Source organism: Nicotiana tabacum, chromosome 15 (assembly GCF_000715075.1).
Source record: "Nicotiana tabacum cultivar K326 chromosome 15, ASM71507v2, whole genome shotgun sequence".
In the NCBI taxonomy this organism is placed as follows: Eukaryota; Viridiplantae; Streptophyta; class Magnoliopsida; order Solanales; family Solanaceae; genus Nicotiana; species Nicotiana tabacum.
In genome coordinates, this window is record NC_134094.1 from 1,292,868 (window position 1) to 1,311,153 (window position 18,286).

An 18,286-nucleotide genomic window follows, 5' to 3' on the forward strand; every position below is an offset into this window, starting at 1 on the left:
AATAAAATTTTCAAAAATGTGGATTTTACTTTAAGAAATGTAAGGAACCAACATATAAATTAACATTTTTTCCGCACGTATATATCAACACTAACAGTTAAATAATATGAGATGTCATAAAAATGATAGTTTAATCCTTATATAGTTACGCAAATCTTATCATCTTTTTTATTAGCATCATAATAATTCTCGTATAACAGATCAAGTATTATATACATTTTCTATCAAGTATTATATACATTTTCTATATGCAATCACTGTGCTTTTTAATCATTTAAGAAAATAATACTTATTTATATTTTAAAGCTCTTTAATTTTCTCATTTTATTCGTAATGAAATTTTTTAATATGTAGAATTTTTTTTCTTAAATGCCTTATTTAATTAAACGCAATCATATAAAACGAACTTTATAGACTATTATATTAACAAAAATAAACCAAAAATAAAGGAGCATTTAATTTGGTGGGAGTTAACAGATATGACACGAATCGTTACAACCGTTAGTTGGACGGACACAACAAAGGCGGGGAGGGTAAAACCGTCAACATAAATTACAAAATTTGTCTGTCCACTCCATTGAAAGTGAAAGCCAGAATTTTCAGACATTAAGCCTTTTCTTCAAAATCTTCAATTTTATTGACTTCACATCTTTGGGATCATTTCCCATTTTTCCTGCGATTTTGTCTTTTTATCTTAGTATTTTACTTAATCTATTTTTGAGAATTGTTTGACTTCAGTTCACTTTGTTCTCAAGTCTCCATTTCATTTAGTGGATGCTAAAGATCATCTTTTTATGAAATAATATCTGGGGCTCTTTCATAATTTCATGGAAATTAATTAAGGTAAGCAAAATCTTTTATTTTTTAACAGATAATAGCGAATTATTATTGTTTGAATTTGTATAACTGTATAAGCATGTTTATTTTAGTTTTCTGTCGGCTATGTACAATTGATTACTGTTCTTTTTTATATTAACTTGGTTGCTTAATTACCCTTTTGAAAGATCTGTTTTATTTTTTCATAATTGGGTTTTTTTTATGCTCAATTCTTCATCATATTGGAATTTAAGAGTTTAAAGTTTCTTCCTTTATGTTAGTTGGGGGATTTTTTTTGCTCAATTCTTGATCATATGGGAATTTTGGACCTTAAAGTTTCTTCCCTTTTGTTAATTGGGGGGGGGGGGGGGTTGATGCTGTTGTCTTGATTATATGGGAATTTTGGACCTTAAAGTTTCCCCCTTTTTGTTATTTTTTTTTGGGGGGGGGGGATTTGATGCTCAATTCTTGATCATTTGGGATTTTAGACTTTAAAGTTTTCTCCTTTTTGTTGTTGATAGGGATTTCTTGTGGGATCGGTGGTGTGAATTGTCGAAATGTGTTGGTTTTGTTAAGTGATATTTCCTGTTTGATTGACAATATAAAAGTTATCATGCTTTTGAAGTTTGCTTCTGATTTGATTCTATGTTCTTTTCAAAGGAGTAGTTTGAGGGTTGAACTTGAAGAAAGATGGGAACTTACAGTGAGACTGAAGAAGATACTTTCTTTGATATACGTGATGAGATTAGTTCTCTCTCTGATTTGGGTTCGGATAGTTCTGATGCTTGTACTCGTAATGAGATTGTTGACTGTGCTTTGGGATATGAATTTTGGACTCAGGATCCTGAAAGTGTTGATGAACGTCGCAATAGATTCTTGAAATGGATGGGTTTGAACTCGAACTGTGACAGACGTGATGGACTTGAAATGAATGGTGTATGCTCTGATGAAAGCAAGAAGAATGCCGATAGAATTAGGGATGGCAATGACACTGTGCTCGCAAACTCAGATTCCGAAGGCAACTTTTTCTCCGGTCGATCTTCCCAGTCAAATGAAGCTTTGGAATTGGAGGAGGATGCTGTAGAGGATCCAATGTGTTGGAAAATTAGGAATCTGGACAACGGATCAGAGTTTGTTGCGGATGAGTTGGGACAGGATGGGATGCTTAGCCGATTACGTGAAGTAGGTACAAACAGGTTATTCACTATTGAAGAGTTTCAGAGAAATCTTGGCTCATCGGCTTTGATTCAGCAATTGCTGCACAGAGATATTAAGGGATTCAATATGGTTGATACAAAGTCGAAAGTGAGAAGTTTGCTTCAAAAACTCACGATTTCCACCCGACATAAAGAGAGGACAAAGGGAGTCCAATCGACTGCCCGGGAGTTTAATTTAAAGTCGGGGGTTGGTAGTCAAAGAGTTCGGGTCCACACCAGTAAGAAGGAGTCAAAAGAACTGTCCTCGCTTTACACAGGCCAAGAGTTCCTTGCACATGAAGGCTCTATCATAACAATGAAGTTCAGTCCTTGTGGCCAATACTTGGCAAGTGCGGGCAAAGATGGCACGGTGCGCATTTGGAGAGTGACCGAAGATGATATTCCTAAAGATTTTAATGTTCAAGATGTTGACCCCTCTTGTTTATACTTCTCACTGAATCATTTGTCCAAATTAGTTTCGCTCAATGACTATAAAGAGAAGATCAGCGGGATGAAAATGATGAGAAAATCATCGGAATCTGCTTGTGTTGTCCTCCCACCAAAGTTATTCCGGATAATGGAGAAACCACTGCACGAGTTCCATGGGCATACGGGTGAAGTCTTGGCCCTCTCATGGTCCAAAAATGGGGTCAGTATAATATCTCGCTGGTTTAAGCTTGAAATATCTTTTAAATAAGCTGTAATTCATGTGCGACATCGTTTGCTGCAGTATCTGCTGTCATCTTCTGTGGATAAAACAGCTCGTCTCTGGCAAGTAGGACATGATAAATGCGTTGGTGTGTACTCGCATAATAATTATGGTGAGCCGATTTCTACGCTTGTACTCTTCTTACCAAAGTAATTTTCTGAATTTACTGGAGGATCACCTCATACATGTGTTAATTTCATATTTCTGATGCAGTCACTTGTGTAGAATTCAATCCCATGGATGATAATTTTTTCATTAGTGGCTCGATAGATGGGAAAATACGACTCTGGGACGTGCACGGTTGTCGAGTAATTGATTGGACTGATTTAAAAGAAATAGTGACTGCTGTTTGTTATTGTCCTGATGGAAAGGTTTGATTGCCTTGTTTTTTTACCTTTATAAAGATGGTACTTGATTTCAAATGGAACTTATTTAAGTTTGTCGCTTGTGACTGCTGCAGGGGGGTGTTGTGGGATACATGGATGGCAATTGCCGTTTTTATGATGTAGTAGGTACGGAAGCTTGTCTGTTTTCATACCCTTTTTTCTGGTCCTTTTCATTTTTGCACTGTCGTTCAGATAGATGTTTACAATATTAGCTCCAAGAATAGAACAACAATAGCTTAAAAAGGTTGGGGCATAGCTAATCCTTCAGTTGCGGGTTCAGCCGAACAAAATAGCTTTAGTCTAAACCCTGTATTTTTCTTAAGAAAAACATTGAATATATACAAATTATTAATTTAGAACCCAATAGCTTAAAAAGATTAGAATTCGGAACCCATAAGCTTCAAATCCTAGCGGCTCCGCCTCCCAGTAATGTTCTGCTATGATATATAGATAACACGAAGTTACTTGGAAGAGGCTAATGCAGATTGGTATTGTGGTTTTCTGTTAGTCTATTGGTTGGCGGTAAGGTTGGGAGTGGGGGTTGAGAATGTTTGTTAATCATAAGACTTGAAGTCATCTCGGGCTTGTCTTTCATGGTTTAGACATATGTGTTCTCTCTCTCATTACTTGGTAGTAGAAGATTTGGCATGGATTCCAACCGTCCAAACTACAGGTTATGAGATGAAAAGTATTATCTTCCTTTATTGCAAGTGGTATACAACCTTGTGCATTAAAAATAAAGAAATGACATGTGGAAATGCTGGACGCAGTTTCATTTTTATGCTACAGCTGTGTCAGTTGTAAGCAGTTGATACTTTTTAAGTTAATGGACTCTCATTTCTTGGGGTTAGGTAATCGTTTACAGATGGGCTCGCAGGTATGCCTGCAAGAAAAGAAGAAGCTTACTAACAAGAGAGTAACCGGATTTCAGGTAACTATTTGTCTCCTTACCTTATTTTTCACAAGAATGATCTTTTGTACTGATTTTATGCGCTTGAGAATTAACGTGAACTTTCATCATACAGTACTGCCCGAACGACTCAAGCAAAGTCATGGTTACTTCTGCTGATTCACAAGTTCGAATACTTTCTGGATCCAACATCATCTGTAAATTCAAAGGTGTGTTGGTTAACTCCAAGCATAAGGTGTTTGGAGTTATTCCCATTCTAATTTAATACTCGGTAGATTTTCTCAAAGTGTTGTCTGCTGCATGTCCAGGAACTCAAAATTTGGGTAGTCAATGTCCTGCATCATTCACTTCCGATGGGAAACACATTCTCGCGGTTACTGAGGATTCAAATGTTTATATCTGGAACTATAGTAATGAGGACGGGACAACTAGCCAAGCAAAGAAAGTCCGGTCATCTGAGAGTTTCCTTTCCCAAAATGCATCGGTTACAATACCATGGTGTGGCTTTAAAACCAATCCCGGGACACTATCACCAGGAAGTGTTTTAGCAAATGGTGATGTCAACGAGAACTCGCAGCCAAAGACTTCATCTTTACAAGATTGCTTCTCCTTGGGACGTGCGTCTTTCTTGGATTCACTATTAAAGGGCTCTCCAACGTGGCCGGAGGAGAAATTGCCCGATTCAAATCCAGCAAATGCATCCCCTTCTATATCTAAATCCGAATGCAAGATCTTGAAGAGTGCTTGGCAAAGTGCATTGAGTTCGAGCCATTTGTGGGGTCTTGTGGTTGTCACTGCCGGATGGGACGGATGCATTAGAACATTCCTCAACTATGGATTGCCAATTCGTTTATGAGAGTTTTGCGCAAAGGGCTTTGGTGTAGTGGCAAGAGGCAACACGTAATGTGTGGATTAGGAGCACGTTGCGAGCTTAAACCATGCCGCAGACAAAAGCCTGGTGTTATCCACCAAGTTTCAAACCGTGCGCATCTAGGCCTTGGGGATTTCTCGGTTATAAAAAAAAAAATTGCTTCTAAGCTTTTCCTTTTTTTGATTGTAAATTTTTATCAATTCTTAGTTTTGTCACCATTTTTTTTTGACAAAATATATATATTTATATTATATCCAATAGGTTACTAGCAATGTACTTGAAATTAGATTGTGCAAGGGTATACTAGTAGATATATGTAAAATCTAGCCAAATGTATCATAGGAGCTGGATTTTACAAAGTTGTCATTAGTCACACATGAAAGTTCATAGTATAAAGTGCAAACATTTATTCCATTTGTGCAGTTGATATATTTTTAGGTCAGAGGTCAATGATATGATCAAATCTGTAAAAGTAAATTGTCCTAACATAACTTTCCTAAATTATGTGGACCATCTAAAACTTGGGAGTATAATAACAAATTCATCAAAGATTTACCATCTGGTTTGGTACAACTTTTGGCCCACAAGAGTTCCTTAATGGGAAGTGTATTGTTCCCGTTAAGTTATACGGAAATTTATATTATTTTGTGCGAGATAACGTATGGAAAGATTTACCTTCTTGGAAAAGATGTTTCATTTGGATCGACACACGAGAGTCAACTATATTGCTAGAATCCAGGTTGACCTCCTTGCTTAAAAGGTGAATTTATGATTTAGAGCTTATGGGTTCGAGGTTCTACTCCTTTTAAGTTACTAGGTTTTAAATTAATAATTTTTACATATTTAATGAATTTCTTAAGATAAATACCTGATTTGGATCAAAGTGACTGGATTCAGCCGAACCCGTAATCGATGGGCTAGCTCCGCCTCTGCCTTGCTTCTCTCACGGTACACTCCTCTTCCCGTCGAGCCACGTTTTTTCTCTATCAGTACAGACAAAATGTAGGGCTGGTACCAACAATTTATCAAACTCACTAAGTCCGATCTGCCCTCCCTCTCTATCTATCCAAGGGATGGAAGAGCAGAGGCCTTTGGTATCCCCTCCAGTCAAGAACTGGTCCTTTGATTAATTAATATTTCTTTCTTTTTCCTCTTTTCTTTAATTAGTAGGCGCAATAGGTCAAAATTTTAATTTGCGTGAAAGTTACTGAATATGGAATACCATAAGAATAGATATTTTACTATTACATGAATAAGACTAACTAAAGGTAGATTCAAACTTATAAAACATATCAAATGAGATTATAAATTACTACTACGAATTCATATGTATCTTTTATATGGGTGCAACTTCATTTACAAGCTTTCGATTCTAAGGTTCTCTCTAGTCTAGTATTACATGAAGTATTAGATTCACATGTATGGGTTATATTCAGGGGCGGATTTACCTTGTGAGGTAGGGGTGTCACATCACCCACTCGCTTCGTTAAAATTCTTAGTATGTATATGAGATAGCTGGCACCCAAAAATCATGAAGTAGGCAGAGGTGCCACTGATTTAGCTTTAAATGCTTTTGGTGGCCTCGCGAATGCGAGCTCCAATCCTTTTGATGTAGCACATCTTCTTTGTCTTTTTTTTTTTCTCGTTTTGTTCTACTTTGTTAGGTTAAGGATTTCCTTTATTCTCAGTTGGGCTCTAGAGCCCCATCTTTTTTCCCTTTTTTTTCCCTTCATTTTCTCGACCTCGCCTCTTTTTCCTTTTTTTCTCTTTGTTTTCTCTTCCTCCCTTTCTTCCTTTTATTAGCTTAGTCTCTCTCTCCTTTTTCATTTTTCAAACTTTTGTATACTAGTCCTCATTTGTTTCTATCATTATACCTTACTTCATGAGCATTTTTTCCTATAGGTAATTTGAATGGGTTTTACTTAATATATAATTTCTCTCTTTTTAATGATATTATATTAATTTATATATTGAAGTGTAATTTGCATAATATCTTCTACTAAGTTTTGAAAAAGAAAAAATTAAATAGCTTGGTCAATAGTCGTTTAGAGTTGATTATTATAAATTGAACGTCGACGATTAAGATGAAAATAATTGTCATAGAATACGACAATTAAGATGAAAATATTAACCCAAGAACAATAAAGGTAAATTAATTTAGTAAAACGAAGAATATGTAGTAATTAAGCTATTCTTTTAAATAAACTTTTTATTAGAGGCGCTCTTTCATGAAATGTTATTTTTCTTTTGTCATTTTTTGGAATATATTTATTAAGCGTAAAAATTGTATTAAAAATAGAACTTATTTATTTTATGAATTAAAGATATATTCGAACTAACCAAATTGATTCATCCTTCCTATTCAGTCTTTGTAGATAGTAGTAGCTATACTATAGAGTCCAGAATCAAAATATGGTTCTTTTGGACTCAAATAATCAAAATATGTGAAAACAATATTGGCAACCATAATATGTATAGCGCGGTGAAATACCGCGCTATACCATAACGGCACGTTTGGCCGTTAAGATATAGCGCAGTGAATAACCGCACTATACTTAATGATGGGGCTCACCAATAATTCTTCTGGTATTAACTGGCACACCAGTAATTCAACATGGTATAATACAGTGAATGACCGCGCTATACATAAAATTTGGGCCCACTGTACTTAATTGACAGACCAATAATTCTACTGGGCATAGTGCCCATATTTAAGGCGCTATACATCAATTTTTTCCTTATTTAAAGAGTTTCAGGAGGATTTTGTAAAAATTCATTCAGAATCCTTCAAGTTTTCCAAAATATTTGTTCGTTAAGTTATTTTGCATTTTGTCATAATATCTGAAGAGCGAAGAATTAGGGTTTCATTATATTTGGAGGGGAGGGGGGGGAGGGAGGGGGTTATGGTAGAGAATAACTCAGTACACTATAGTTGTTCTCCACAGTATCATGTTAAGTTGTCACTTACAATGGAGTACGATACATTAGTATCGTTGTTATGTTAAAAAATGAGTGTGAGCAAACGTTCAGTGAATATTAAAGTAACCGAAAGATATTTGTATTCTATCACTCCGCAAGGGGTTGCTTGTTATACTGATTTTAACATCAAAGACGATGAAACTCTCAGAGATTTTTTGAGGACTCCGGATGAATACCGAAAATTCTTGTAATAAAAATATTAGAAATGTACGTCAAGGCTGAAGACGTTCGCAATAATGAGGTTGCGCAAAGTAAGGATATACTTCAATGATCGGGTGGTTATTTTGGAGCAGTTTTAGCCGAACAGGTTTTGGGTGAAAGAGTTTGGCGTGATCTAAACTTATCTCCACGGGCGAATGAGGAGCGAGAAAATAATTTCTCCCCTAGTTTACATAATCCACAAGGCGAGTGGTAAACTTCAATTTTTCTTTGTGTTACGATGTTTATTTTTATGTAATGAATTTGTATTAACACTCATATATTCCATAGGGAGTACCGACTAGATATGAATTTTACAAGTTATGAACCAACGCCAGTTGGAATATGCCTAGTTTTGGTGTGTTGGATCATAGTGGTCCATCTGGGAGTCATCATCAACAGGATAATGTCCATCATGGGATATCAACACATTATGATTTGTAAGTGAAGTGATAAAGCTATATATAAAGTTTGGATCAATTTGAGAAACTCATTATTTTATTGGTTGTGCAGTGAAAACGAGCAACTTAAAAGTCATATCCTTACTCAATTGGCCGAAGACGACATATTTAATCTGGATTTGGAAAATACGCAGAGTCAGGAAGAGAATAGGGATTATGACAACAATGTTGTTGAGTCTGGAGATGATACACCCTTCCGTGATGAGTGTGATGATAAGGAGGAAGAGAATGCTGAACCTGATTTGACGAGGGAGCATGATCCACCTCCCGCTAGACCAAGAGTGTACGAGTTCCACGTGTCATTTCATTCAAGAGAGATTCCCTACCTTGATCATTTGCCAAGTATGCCAGATATGGATGCCCTCACAAGGGATCTTGACGAAATTCGGACAGCAGTATGGGATAAATCTAGAGAAACGGTGCTGTCAAAGGGCATGCTTTTTGCAACACTTTAACCCCGGGACTATTGTTGAATGGAAGCTTGAGCGGAGTTCGGGAATACCAGAACACATATTCATTGTGTTCTGGGCATTTAAACCAGCCATTGATGATTTTGTACATTGTCGGCCGGTAATATCCATAGACGATACCCATGTCTATGGAAAGTATGATATTAAGTTGTTGATCGACGTTGCAGTAGATGCCAATGGAAGTATATTTCCCCTAGCATTTGCTATTTGTGCCAATGAAAGCCAAGAGACGTGGACATTATTTTTGAACTACTTGAAGGAGCACGTTGCCAGATAACGTTCATGTATTTGCCTAATATCTTATCATCATGGCGGTATTTTAAGTTTTGTATAAACTTTGCGTGCATGGAAGTAACCGTATGCCTATTACCGTTACTGTGTGATATACCTGAAGGCCAACTTCCAAAGGGCTCATCCGAACAAGAACTTGCATGATTTAATGTGGATGGCCGCAACAGATCACCAAGAGTGTAAATTCAGGAGGCGGATGGAATTGATCAGGTAGAAAGAACAATGAGCCTATACTTGGTTGATGCGACATGAGCTTGACAAGTGGACTTTGCATGCGGAAGGTGGCAAAAGATGGAGAATTCCAACTACAAACGTGTCACAATATTTCAAAGGGGTTATTGAAGTCTGCATGTGGATTGTCTGTCACTGCCATGGTGCGGATGACATTCAAGCATATGGCGGAGAGGTTTGTTGAAAGGTCTAGAGGTGCATCCTCATTGATGGAAAGGGGTGTTGAATTCATACCAATACCAATGAAAAGATTTGAGAAATACAGGAGGCTAGCATAGTGGCATTCATTTTTGCAGTATTTCAACGAGTGAAATATTTTTGAAGTTTGCACCGCTATCCATCACAAAAAGGGAAATAATACACACACCGTCAATGAAGCCAGAAGGTTATGCTCCTGTGTTAAATGGTCCATCTACTACATGCCGTGCTCACATGCCATGAAGTGCTTTCAACATACAGGTTTTATGGCAACGATGTACGTTGATAAAGAATATAGTCTTGCTGCATACTTAAACACTTATAGTGGACAGCTGCAGCCAGTGGGTGCTGAGTATTATTGGTCGCCAAAACTATTTAAAATGGTATGTAACAAGGAGTATATGCGTCAACAACAAGTGCAGAAAAGCACGCATATACGGAACCAAATGGGTGTTGGTGATACCGTTTATGCGCGTAAATGTGGCATATGTTCCCAAACAGGACACGACCACTGTAAATGTCCTTCAGCTGGTTTGGTTAGCAGTGGTGATTCAGCTTCCGGTAGAAGTTCATCTAATGTGCCAATTTAAATGTATGTAAATGTTCAGCTTGCAAAGTGTATGAAATAAAATTATGATTCCAATGGGGTTAAATCCAATTGATATTCCAATGGGAATACCTCGATTTTAATTTTCTGGAAACTTGAAGATTTGGTAATTTGGAGCCGAAATGAGCAACTCACTATGAGACAACGCCTTAGCTAGGATGTGGGACTGAGAATCTACACTTTTTGTGGGATCGGTGGGCTCCAAGTGAGTTTTTTTCTCAAATATGGGGGGATGGGGGGCGGCTGTTGGGAGGTTTTAATAGTTGGGGGGGGGGGGAGGGGAAGAATGTTCTGTCTTATTGGGGAAGGAGACAGCTTATTTGTGTATGTATATCGCACATATTTACAGCGCTATAGTATAGCGCAGTAAATATGTGCGTTATACCTTCCCGCCCATTTGAGTTCAAGTATAGCGTGGTATTTCACCGCGCTATACTTTAACGGACAAACGGTCGTTAAGGTATAGCGCGGTGAAATACCGCGCTATATATATTATGGTACCCAAATTCGTTTTCCACATATTTTGGTTCTTTGAGTCCAGAAATATCATATTTTGGTTTTGGACTCCTATACTGTATACATAAAGTAGTGGCACACGCAACATTCGAATCCTGGGTCTGCCTCTGGTTACATTTGGGCACTTCATATTGATGATTTTGCATTAAATTTGACATGATAAAAATCAAAGAGGAAATGTGGAATTCACACTTTCATCTTACTTTCTTACTTTTTAACTATTTGATATTCGAAAGTCACAACTCCGATATTCATCTCTGCATCGAGTAGGTACATCAAAGGAAGGGAAGCATTCCCTAATAATTGAAAGATTTTCTATTCACTAGATTTTAAACTCGAGACCTATAGTTACGTATTGAATGATGGCGATCATCCTATCATTAAGTAAATAATGTGAAAAGTGAAGTGCCATACGACTAGGGATGGGCATAAAATTCGAAAAGCCGAATTCCGAACCGAATCGAATTAATTTATTGTTTTGGTTTCGATTTTTTCAATATTTTGGTTTATTTAGGTATAGAAATTATGGTATTTCGGTAGTTCGGTACGGTATACGGTATTGAGATTTTTGATATTTTGGTATTTCGGTATACCGAAATAATTTAGTCCAAGCCCAACTTTATTTTTATTTTTTAGCCCAATAATCTTAAGCCCACACCACCAAAAGTCCAAAACCCCTAATCCCCTACCCTTACCCTTAGGTTTAGTCGCTTAGAAGCAGACAAGAATTTCAAAAAACCCTCACGACTTTGCTTGGTTGCTGCGGCGGCCGGATTCACGAGTTACGACTCACGACTACAACCTCGGCGACAACTCTCATCGCCAATTGCTTGTTTGTTCATTGTTGACCTTCATTCAGGTTCATAACTTCTCCATTATTCATTGTGGATCTTCATTCATGCGATTTATAATCACATTTCTGAGCAATAACAATTTCTAGGCCCAAAATTATTAACTTTTAAAGTTGTTATGGCCTTTTTATGTAGCTCTACTTAAGTCTGATAGAGTTATTATGGTGTTCTATATTTAGAGATGCGCTAAGTCATAGTTGTCAGAATGTGTTCATCTTTGAGGTTTAGCTTGTTGTACCGGTGTGTTCAACAACCCTAATTTACTTTTTTCGAGATCTATGTCTACTATGTATATTACATTACCAGATCAATGAAGAACATATTGTAGTGTTTTGATTACCAGATCAACTTGGATTAGTTTTCTTAGATGGTTAGAGCTTTTGCTACAAAGTATTAGAGCTTTTGCTACTACAGAGTGTTGTTGCCTTTTGTTAGGCAGAATGGCAGATTGTTTACTCGTTAGTGGTTGTTTATGCTTGCTTAGTGCTTAGGCTCTTAGCACTTAGCAGTGACACATGAATATGTATTAAATTGGAACCGTACTGAAATCGTACCGAAACATTTTGGTATGGTATTTGATATGTACAATTAATAAATCGAATACCGAAATATCGAATAGAAATTTTTAAATACCGAACCGAAGTAACGAATACTCACCCATACATATGACTCATGAGCAGTGTTCATGCAATAACCTTCCCCTGCCCCCTCATGTCTTGTATATTCTTTGATTTCTTCATTTTTCTTTATTATTTTAATATATCTTTTCTGGCATAAGATTTCAGAATCTCTCAAATCAAATGTTCCCTTCGTTGAAAATGATTAACCCACATGATCTCTTCTTTATCTTTTTCTTTTCCTTCAACAGTTTAGGATCTCCATTTTCACTTGTATCTTTTGCAGGAGCTATAAGAGAGAATAGGTTCACGTGCATGAGATCGATCTCTACGTACATCCCTTATAATTATAAGAGATATCTAATTTTTTAGTCGGGGCTCCAGTATTAAATACTGAATGAGTAATTTAAAAATAAAAATAAGAGACACTGCGCAATATGCACAATGCATTATTATTAGACCCTGCTAATCCCAAATATTACTTATTTTGAAAAGTTAAATTTATTTCAAAATATTTAACGTTTTAAAAAGCATGAAGTCTTCTAAGTAGTACTTCTTTTTCCAAATTAATCTACATTAATTATTCGAATTAATGGAGTATTAATTAGGTGATACTTTAAGAAGAGATAAAGAGTAATTTTTAAAAAATACTCTTACTGATTAAAGCTATGGAATATCTTTTTCATTTTCCTTGTTTAAAGATTTGAAGGGGTACCTGTGAGCAATCGTAAAGTTGTCTTTGTGGCCTATAGCTCACGTATTCTTGCCGCAGAAGCAACTACTAATGTTTGCATTAGAATAGCATGTATACATCATACTCTTAGGGTGCGGCCATTCTTCAGACCTTGTAACGTGTACTTTATGCACCCCTCTTTTTTTGTTCAAAGATTTCTCAGCAAATTAAAATCAGACTGCAATCCTTATCAATACACTAAATTAATGTGGCCTCGGGAAATTTCCAAAGCAACAGTTGCCAAAAATGATTCTAGCATTTTATTTTCCTTGTTCAAAGATTCCTTGAGACTGGATCCAATCATCAAATTTCCATTTTTTCTTAGAGGTCAGTTATATACACGTTCAAAACAAGGAACTTTTATATTATTAGGTTATCTTTACTTAGTGTAATAAGTGACTGTCATTTGCAAGATCCCAATTTTGCGGGAGGGAAGCAGTGTATAATAAAATCGTGAAATCTCAGTACTCTTTATGAGAAGAGATTCCATGCACCTTCATAATAAATCTTTAGAACTAAATCAAGTTAGTATATAATATATATTTGAATATAATATATATACAAAAAGCTTCCAGTCAGAGAAATGTAGAGTCCTTGCCTAGTTGATGCAAGTGGTGAAGAGGCACATTAATTTATATTAATTCTTATATTGGATTCAATCTCTGCCCGATGATTTGCCTCTATAAAACAAAAGGAATAAATGAATGTATGAATAAGACATAAGGAGGGGTCCGTATTCAAGGTAATGATATAATATAAAGAAGTTCTTACACCGTCAACCGTCAGATCATCTAAAAATACCTAAATGTTAACCAACTTTAAACAAGTATGATTTGTAATGTATTTAAAATGTAAAAATATTATCTGCTATAACATATAATGATAACATAATATATAATGTAAAAATTCTTCACACTATCATCACCATTAGTGTATAAAAGCAGAAGCAGTCTTATGTTACCGAGAGAGGTCACCAGCACACGAAAAATTCGACAAAAATTTAATGTATGTCTTAAGAAAATTGTAATATATTACTAGTGCGACATTCTATATAAAAAACAGATCTTGGCTGGATGACAAAATACACCTGTGACCTTCAAATCTTGAGTCTACTTCTGTTAATACAAGTTAAACTCAATAAACACCATCAAAGGATGTGATGCAGTGGATGAGGTTGTTCTTCCCTTAACCAGAGGTTTCGGGTTCGAGCGCTAGCTAGGTATAAATCCTTGGTAGGAAACACTTATCCTCGAATAGAACCCTATGCGGGGCGAATCCGGATATAATCGGGCTCCAATTTGGGAACCGGACGGGTTGAAAACCAAAAAAAAAGAAAGAAAGATAAACTCAATAAACAAACATGCACCAAGTGAAATATAAATGAAATACACTAGGTCTGCATATTTCCAACTAATATAGTATAGTAAAGAACAGCTACATCATATTGTCCATTGTTCTCTTTTTGTCCCCTCAGTATTTAATGTTCCTGTAATAGATCTCGTGGCTTCTAAAAGGGCACGACTTTCTCCAAAGCTTTGTGGCGTCGCCTTCTTCTTTTTCATAGTCATAAACTTAAGTGTATATTCATACGTGACAACCAACTCTTCCCTTTTAGTAGTATGCGGAACAAACAAGACCGCTAATACTCTTTTGCATTTTTATATTTAAGAAAAAAAATGAGTAAATGCGTTAGATGTCTATCGTTTTTTCAAATTACTGGTACTGACGTGGAGTGAGAAACCGTCTTAATTTTCCTTTTTTCTCACATTATATATTCAAAAGTAGTACTCTTGTTTTGTCCAACTACAAAGAGAAATGGGGAGAGCGCCGTGTTGTGCTAAAGAGGGGTTGCGTAAAGGTCCTTGGTCTACAAAAGAAGATTTGTTGCTTAGTAATTATATTAAGGAAAATGGTGAAGGCCAATGGAGAAACTTGCCCAAGAAAGCTGGTATGCATTTCTATTTTTCATTCAATGTTATAGATATTCCTAAAGTTGACTGTACTACTATAATTAGATATTGTAAAGGTCTTCAACAAATCCTCAAACAGAAAATTTGAACCCAGTTCATCGTAGTTACTGGGTTCCCAATTAAATATTTTTACATATTTAATGAATTTTCTAATATAAATACAAGGTTTAAGTAAAAACTATTGATTTCGTTTGAACCCGTAGCTACTACACTACCTCCGCTGTCCTCAAATATAGCTAGGTTGATTATTTTTCGGTCAAATAGTTGAAAATATGCTTTACTGAATGTGCACAGAACCTACAATCTTGTTGTTCTAAAGACTCTGGACGTGGTACTGTCAGTTTTTTGTCAAGAACGCATATTTTTTTGAAAGATCAGTTTCATAAATATTACTATGATGCGTATGTTTATAACGGAAGTTCTTTTCCAAGAAAATATTTTCCACGAGAGAAAGTATGTTTTAGTGTTTGATTTTTCCATCAAAATGGGGAAACTGTCCTCCCTCACTTATGGTAGAAGTCAATTTCCGTAAAACAAGTTTAACTTTTAACTCCAACTTGCTAGCTAACAATTGAAAATTATTATTAATTTTTACCACTCGAAAATTTCATCAACACACTCCTATTTGCTTATTATTATCTTTTAATATAAAATTCTTTCTGAACAGTATTTTCATTTCCCCACCCAAACACCAATTTTTTGTTAGGAATATGACTTAAGTCATACCCAAAATTACCATGTATCTTGACAACAAGAACAACAACCCAATATAATCCACGGTGAGTCTGGGTAGGGTAGGATGTACGCAGCCTTACTCCTATCTTGGCAGGGCAAATAGACTGTTTCCGATAAAATTACCATATATGTTGCCATTTTTTTCTTACCAACTTCTAACGTGGTACTTTATTCACACACCTAACAAATCTTTGTCCGATACCATGTTGAAATGCGTGAATTACTTGCTTAAAAGCTTAAACTATTAAGATGAGATGCTTGTATTAATTTGTTTTCTGACTACCTTTTTCAAATTCAGGGCTACTTAGATGTGGAAAAAGTTGTAGGCTAAGATGGATGAACTATCTGAGGCCAGGGATCAAGAGAGGAAATTTTAGCCAAGATGAAGAAGATCTTATAATAAGACTTCATTCCCTTTTGGGCAATCGTTGGTCACTCATAGCTGGAAGATTACCAGGTCGAACTGACAATGAAATCAAGAATTATTGGAACACACATCTCATCAAGAAGCTCAAAAGTGCTGGAATTGAGCCCAAAGTTAACAAGATTTTCTCCAAATATTGTCCTAAAAAAGAACCCAAAAAACAAGCCAAAATAGAGAAACCAAGAAAGAAACAAGACAAGAAGAAAAACAAGAAGAAAAAAGACCAATCTTTAGTACAAAATATTAGTGACTCTCCTCAAGTTGTGTTTGTCCCAAAACCAATAAGAATTTCCTCTTGTAGGAATCATAGTGTTGAAGATGTTGCATTATTGAGTACTTCATCCTCGAACAGTTCTGAAGAAGCTGATAAAAGGGCATCTCGGTGCACTAAGCTACCGCTATGCGCGACAAAGTCTGCAGACGAGTCAGACCATATTGGATCATATGTACGCAGCCTTACCGATGAGGAGGGTAAAATAGAAGAGGTTTCATTCATTCCTTGTGCTACAAATTTATTTGATGAAGTTCCATTGAATGAGAACATGCTGGAGAAGGTGTATGAAGAGTATCTTCAGCTTCTTTCTGAAAAATGTTATCTTCAGGATAATCAATTAGATGATGATCTTTTGGCTGGAAATGTCTTTGATCATTCAATGTTAATGTAGTCTTTTTTGGTCAAATGTTAATGTAGTTTAGCCAGTGAAAGTTTTAGTGTGCAAGTCTTTTGCCTCTATTTTTTTGTTCTGTGTAGAAAAGTACTCCCTTTTGTTTCACCTCATGTAACACTATTATTATTCGACCAAGATGAATTAAAATTACAAGTTTCAAAAGTTTATTTAGCTAATATTATGGTATATTAAAAATCATAAGATTTTAAAAGTCTTTAGTTCTTTTAAACTCCGTGTATTGGCAGATTTATAGGGATATTATGAGGCACGTAACCCATGGTCTCTCCCTAAAATAAAATATTATGTATATATTTTTTAAAATTAGTATAATATTAATTGTTGGCATACACGCTCCAAGAATGTTGAATGGTGCACTTTATTGACAGTTTAATTAATTACCAAGAGGAATAGAGATCAATTCCAATTTAATATATTTTTTCCTCCTTTTTTTAGTAGTGCACCAATGTATTAGAAATCCTAGTTCGACCACTTCATCCCTTTATGAGAAAAGGACATCAGCAGGGGCGGATCCGGCCCTTTTATACCGGGTTCATCTCAACCTAGTACTTTCGGCGCAGAACATATATTTATGCGTAAAGATTTACTAATTTCAACAAATAGTAGATATGAACCCATAAATTTAAAAATGTAATGATGTCAAAGCTAAAAATTATAAAAGTTGAATCCATATAATTTAAATCTTGTATTCGCCCCGGACATCAGCAGCACATTACTCTTTTCTTCCTTTATTAATTTGGTTCTCTTATGCTCTTTTCAGATGCCTCATTTTTCCCGTGAAGCCTAGGTTATTTAGGAAAAGAGTAAGAAGTACTAACTTTCGAGAGTAAACTTTCATAATTGATGGTTGAATGCCGATGATAACCTTAATTGCTTAACCTTAAAACTTCTCCTTTAAGTTACTCCCTCTGTTTCAAATTAGATAAGGTATTTTTTTTTTATTCTATTCTAAAATAAATGATACATTTCTAAATTTAGAAATTATTCAACTGTAAACTCTTCATTTTACCCATTTTACCCTTAATGAGAAACTTTTATAACTACACAAATGTCATGGCCCCACAAAGCTTTTACCCCTTAAACTTTTAAGATCACAAATTTTAAAAGTCTTCTTTTTTTTCTTAAATTTCGTGCCGAGTCAAACTATCTCATCTAAACTGAAACGAACGGAGTATTTTGTTTTAATAGACGACCTAAAGAAGCAAAAAATAAAACAAGTAACATTGTACAATAATTGCATTTGAGGTTCAGTCGATGAAAAGCGCAACCTAGTTCTAGGATTGTGCATGATAATAAAAATATAATTTTCAGTACCCATTTCCCTTTCAAGAAATATAGGTTTGAGAATTTAGACCACTAAAAATGTAATTTTCTTTATTTTAGTGGGAATTCAAGTCGTTGGGCAGCCTCTAGGCGTAGGGGACACCTTAT

The 18,286-nt window shown here is 35.7% G+C and overlaps 2 protein-coding genes across 4 annotated transcripts; both read left to right on the forward strand.

The window, feature by feature from the left end:
* The first annotated feature begins 576 nt into the window (after positions 1 to 576).
* Positions 577 to 5,302, forward strand: LOC107823380 (uncharacterized). 3 transcript variants are annotated; one of them, XM_016650016.2, is made up of 8 exons: positions 577 to 843; positions 1,483 to 2,661; positions 2,743 to 2,833; positions 2,935 to 3,092; positions 3,182 to 3,233; positions 3,959 to 4,038; positions 4,133 to 4,226; positions 4,326 to 5,302. In XM_016650016.2, exons 2-8 carry the CDS (start codon positions 1,507 to 1,509, stop codon positions 4,871 to 4,873), a joined length of 2,178 nt encoding a protein of 725 aa, XP_016505502.1. In that variant the 5' UTR covers positions 577 to 843; positions 1,483 to 1,506; the 3' UTR covers positions 4,874 to 5,302. The 3 variants fall into 3 exon arrangements, with proteins under 3 accessions (XP_016505502.1, XP_016505501.1, XP_016505500.1); XM_016650015.2 differs by having other exon boundaries at positions 579 to 843; positions 1,338 to 2,661; XM_016650014.2 differs by having other exon boundaries at positions 580 to 843; positions 1,477 to 2,661.
* Positions 5,303 to 14,584: 9,282 nt separating this feature from the next.
* Positions 14,585 to 17,010, forward strand: LOC107823382 (uncharacterized). The gene is made up of 2 exons (XM_016650019.2): positions 14,585 to 14,988; positions 16,044 to 17,010. Exons 1-2 carry the CDS (start codon positions 14,856 to 14,858, stop codon positions 16,832 to 16,834), a joined length of 924 nt encoding a protein of 307 aa, XP_016505505.1. The 5' UTR covers positions 14,585 to 14,855; the 3' UTR covers positions 16,835 to 17,010.
* The last annotated feature ends 1,276 nt before the right edge of the window (positions 17,011 to 18,286 follow it).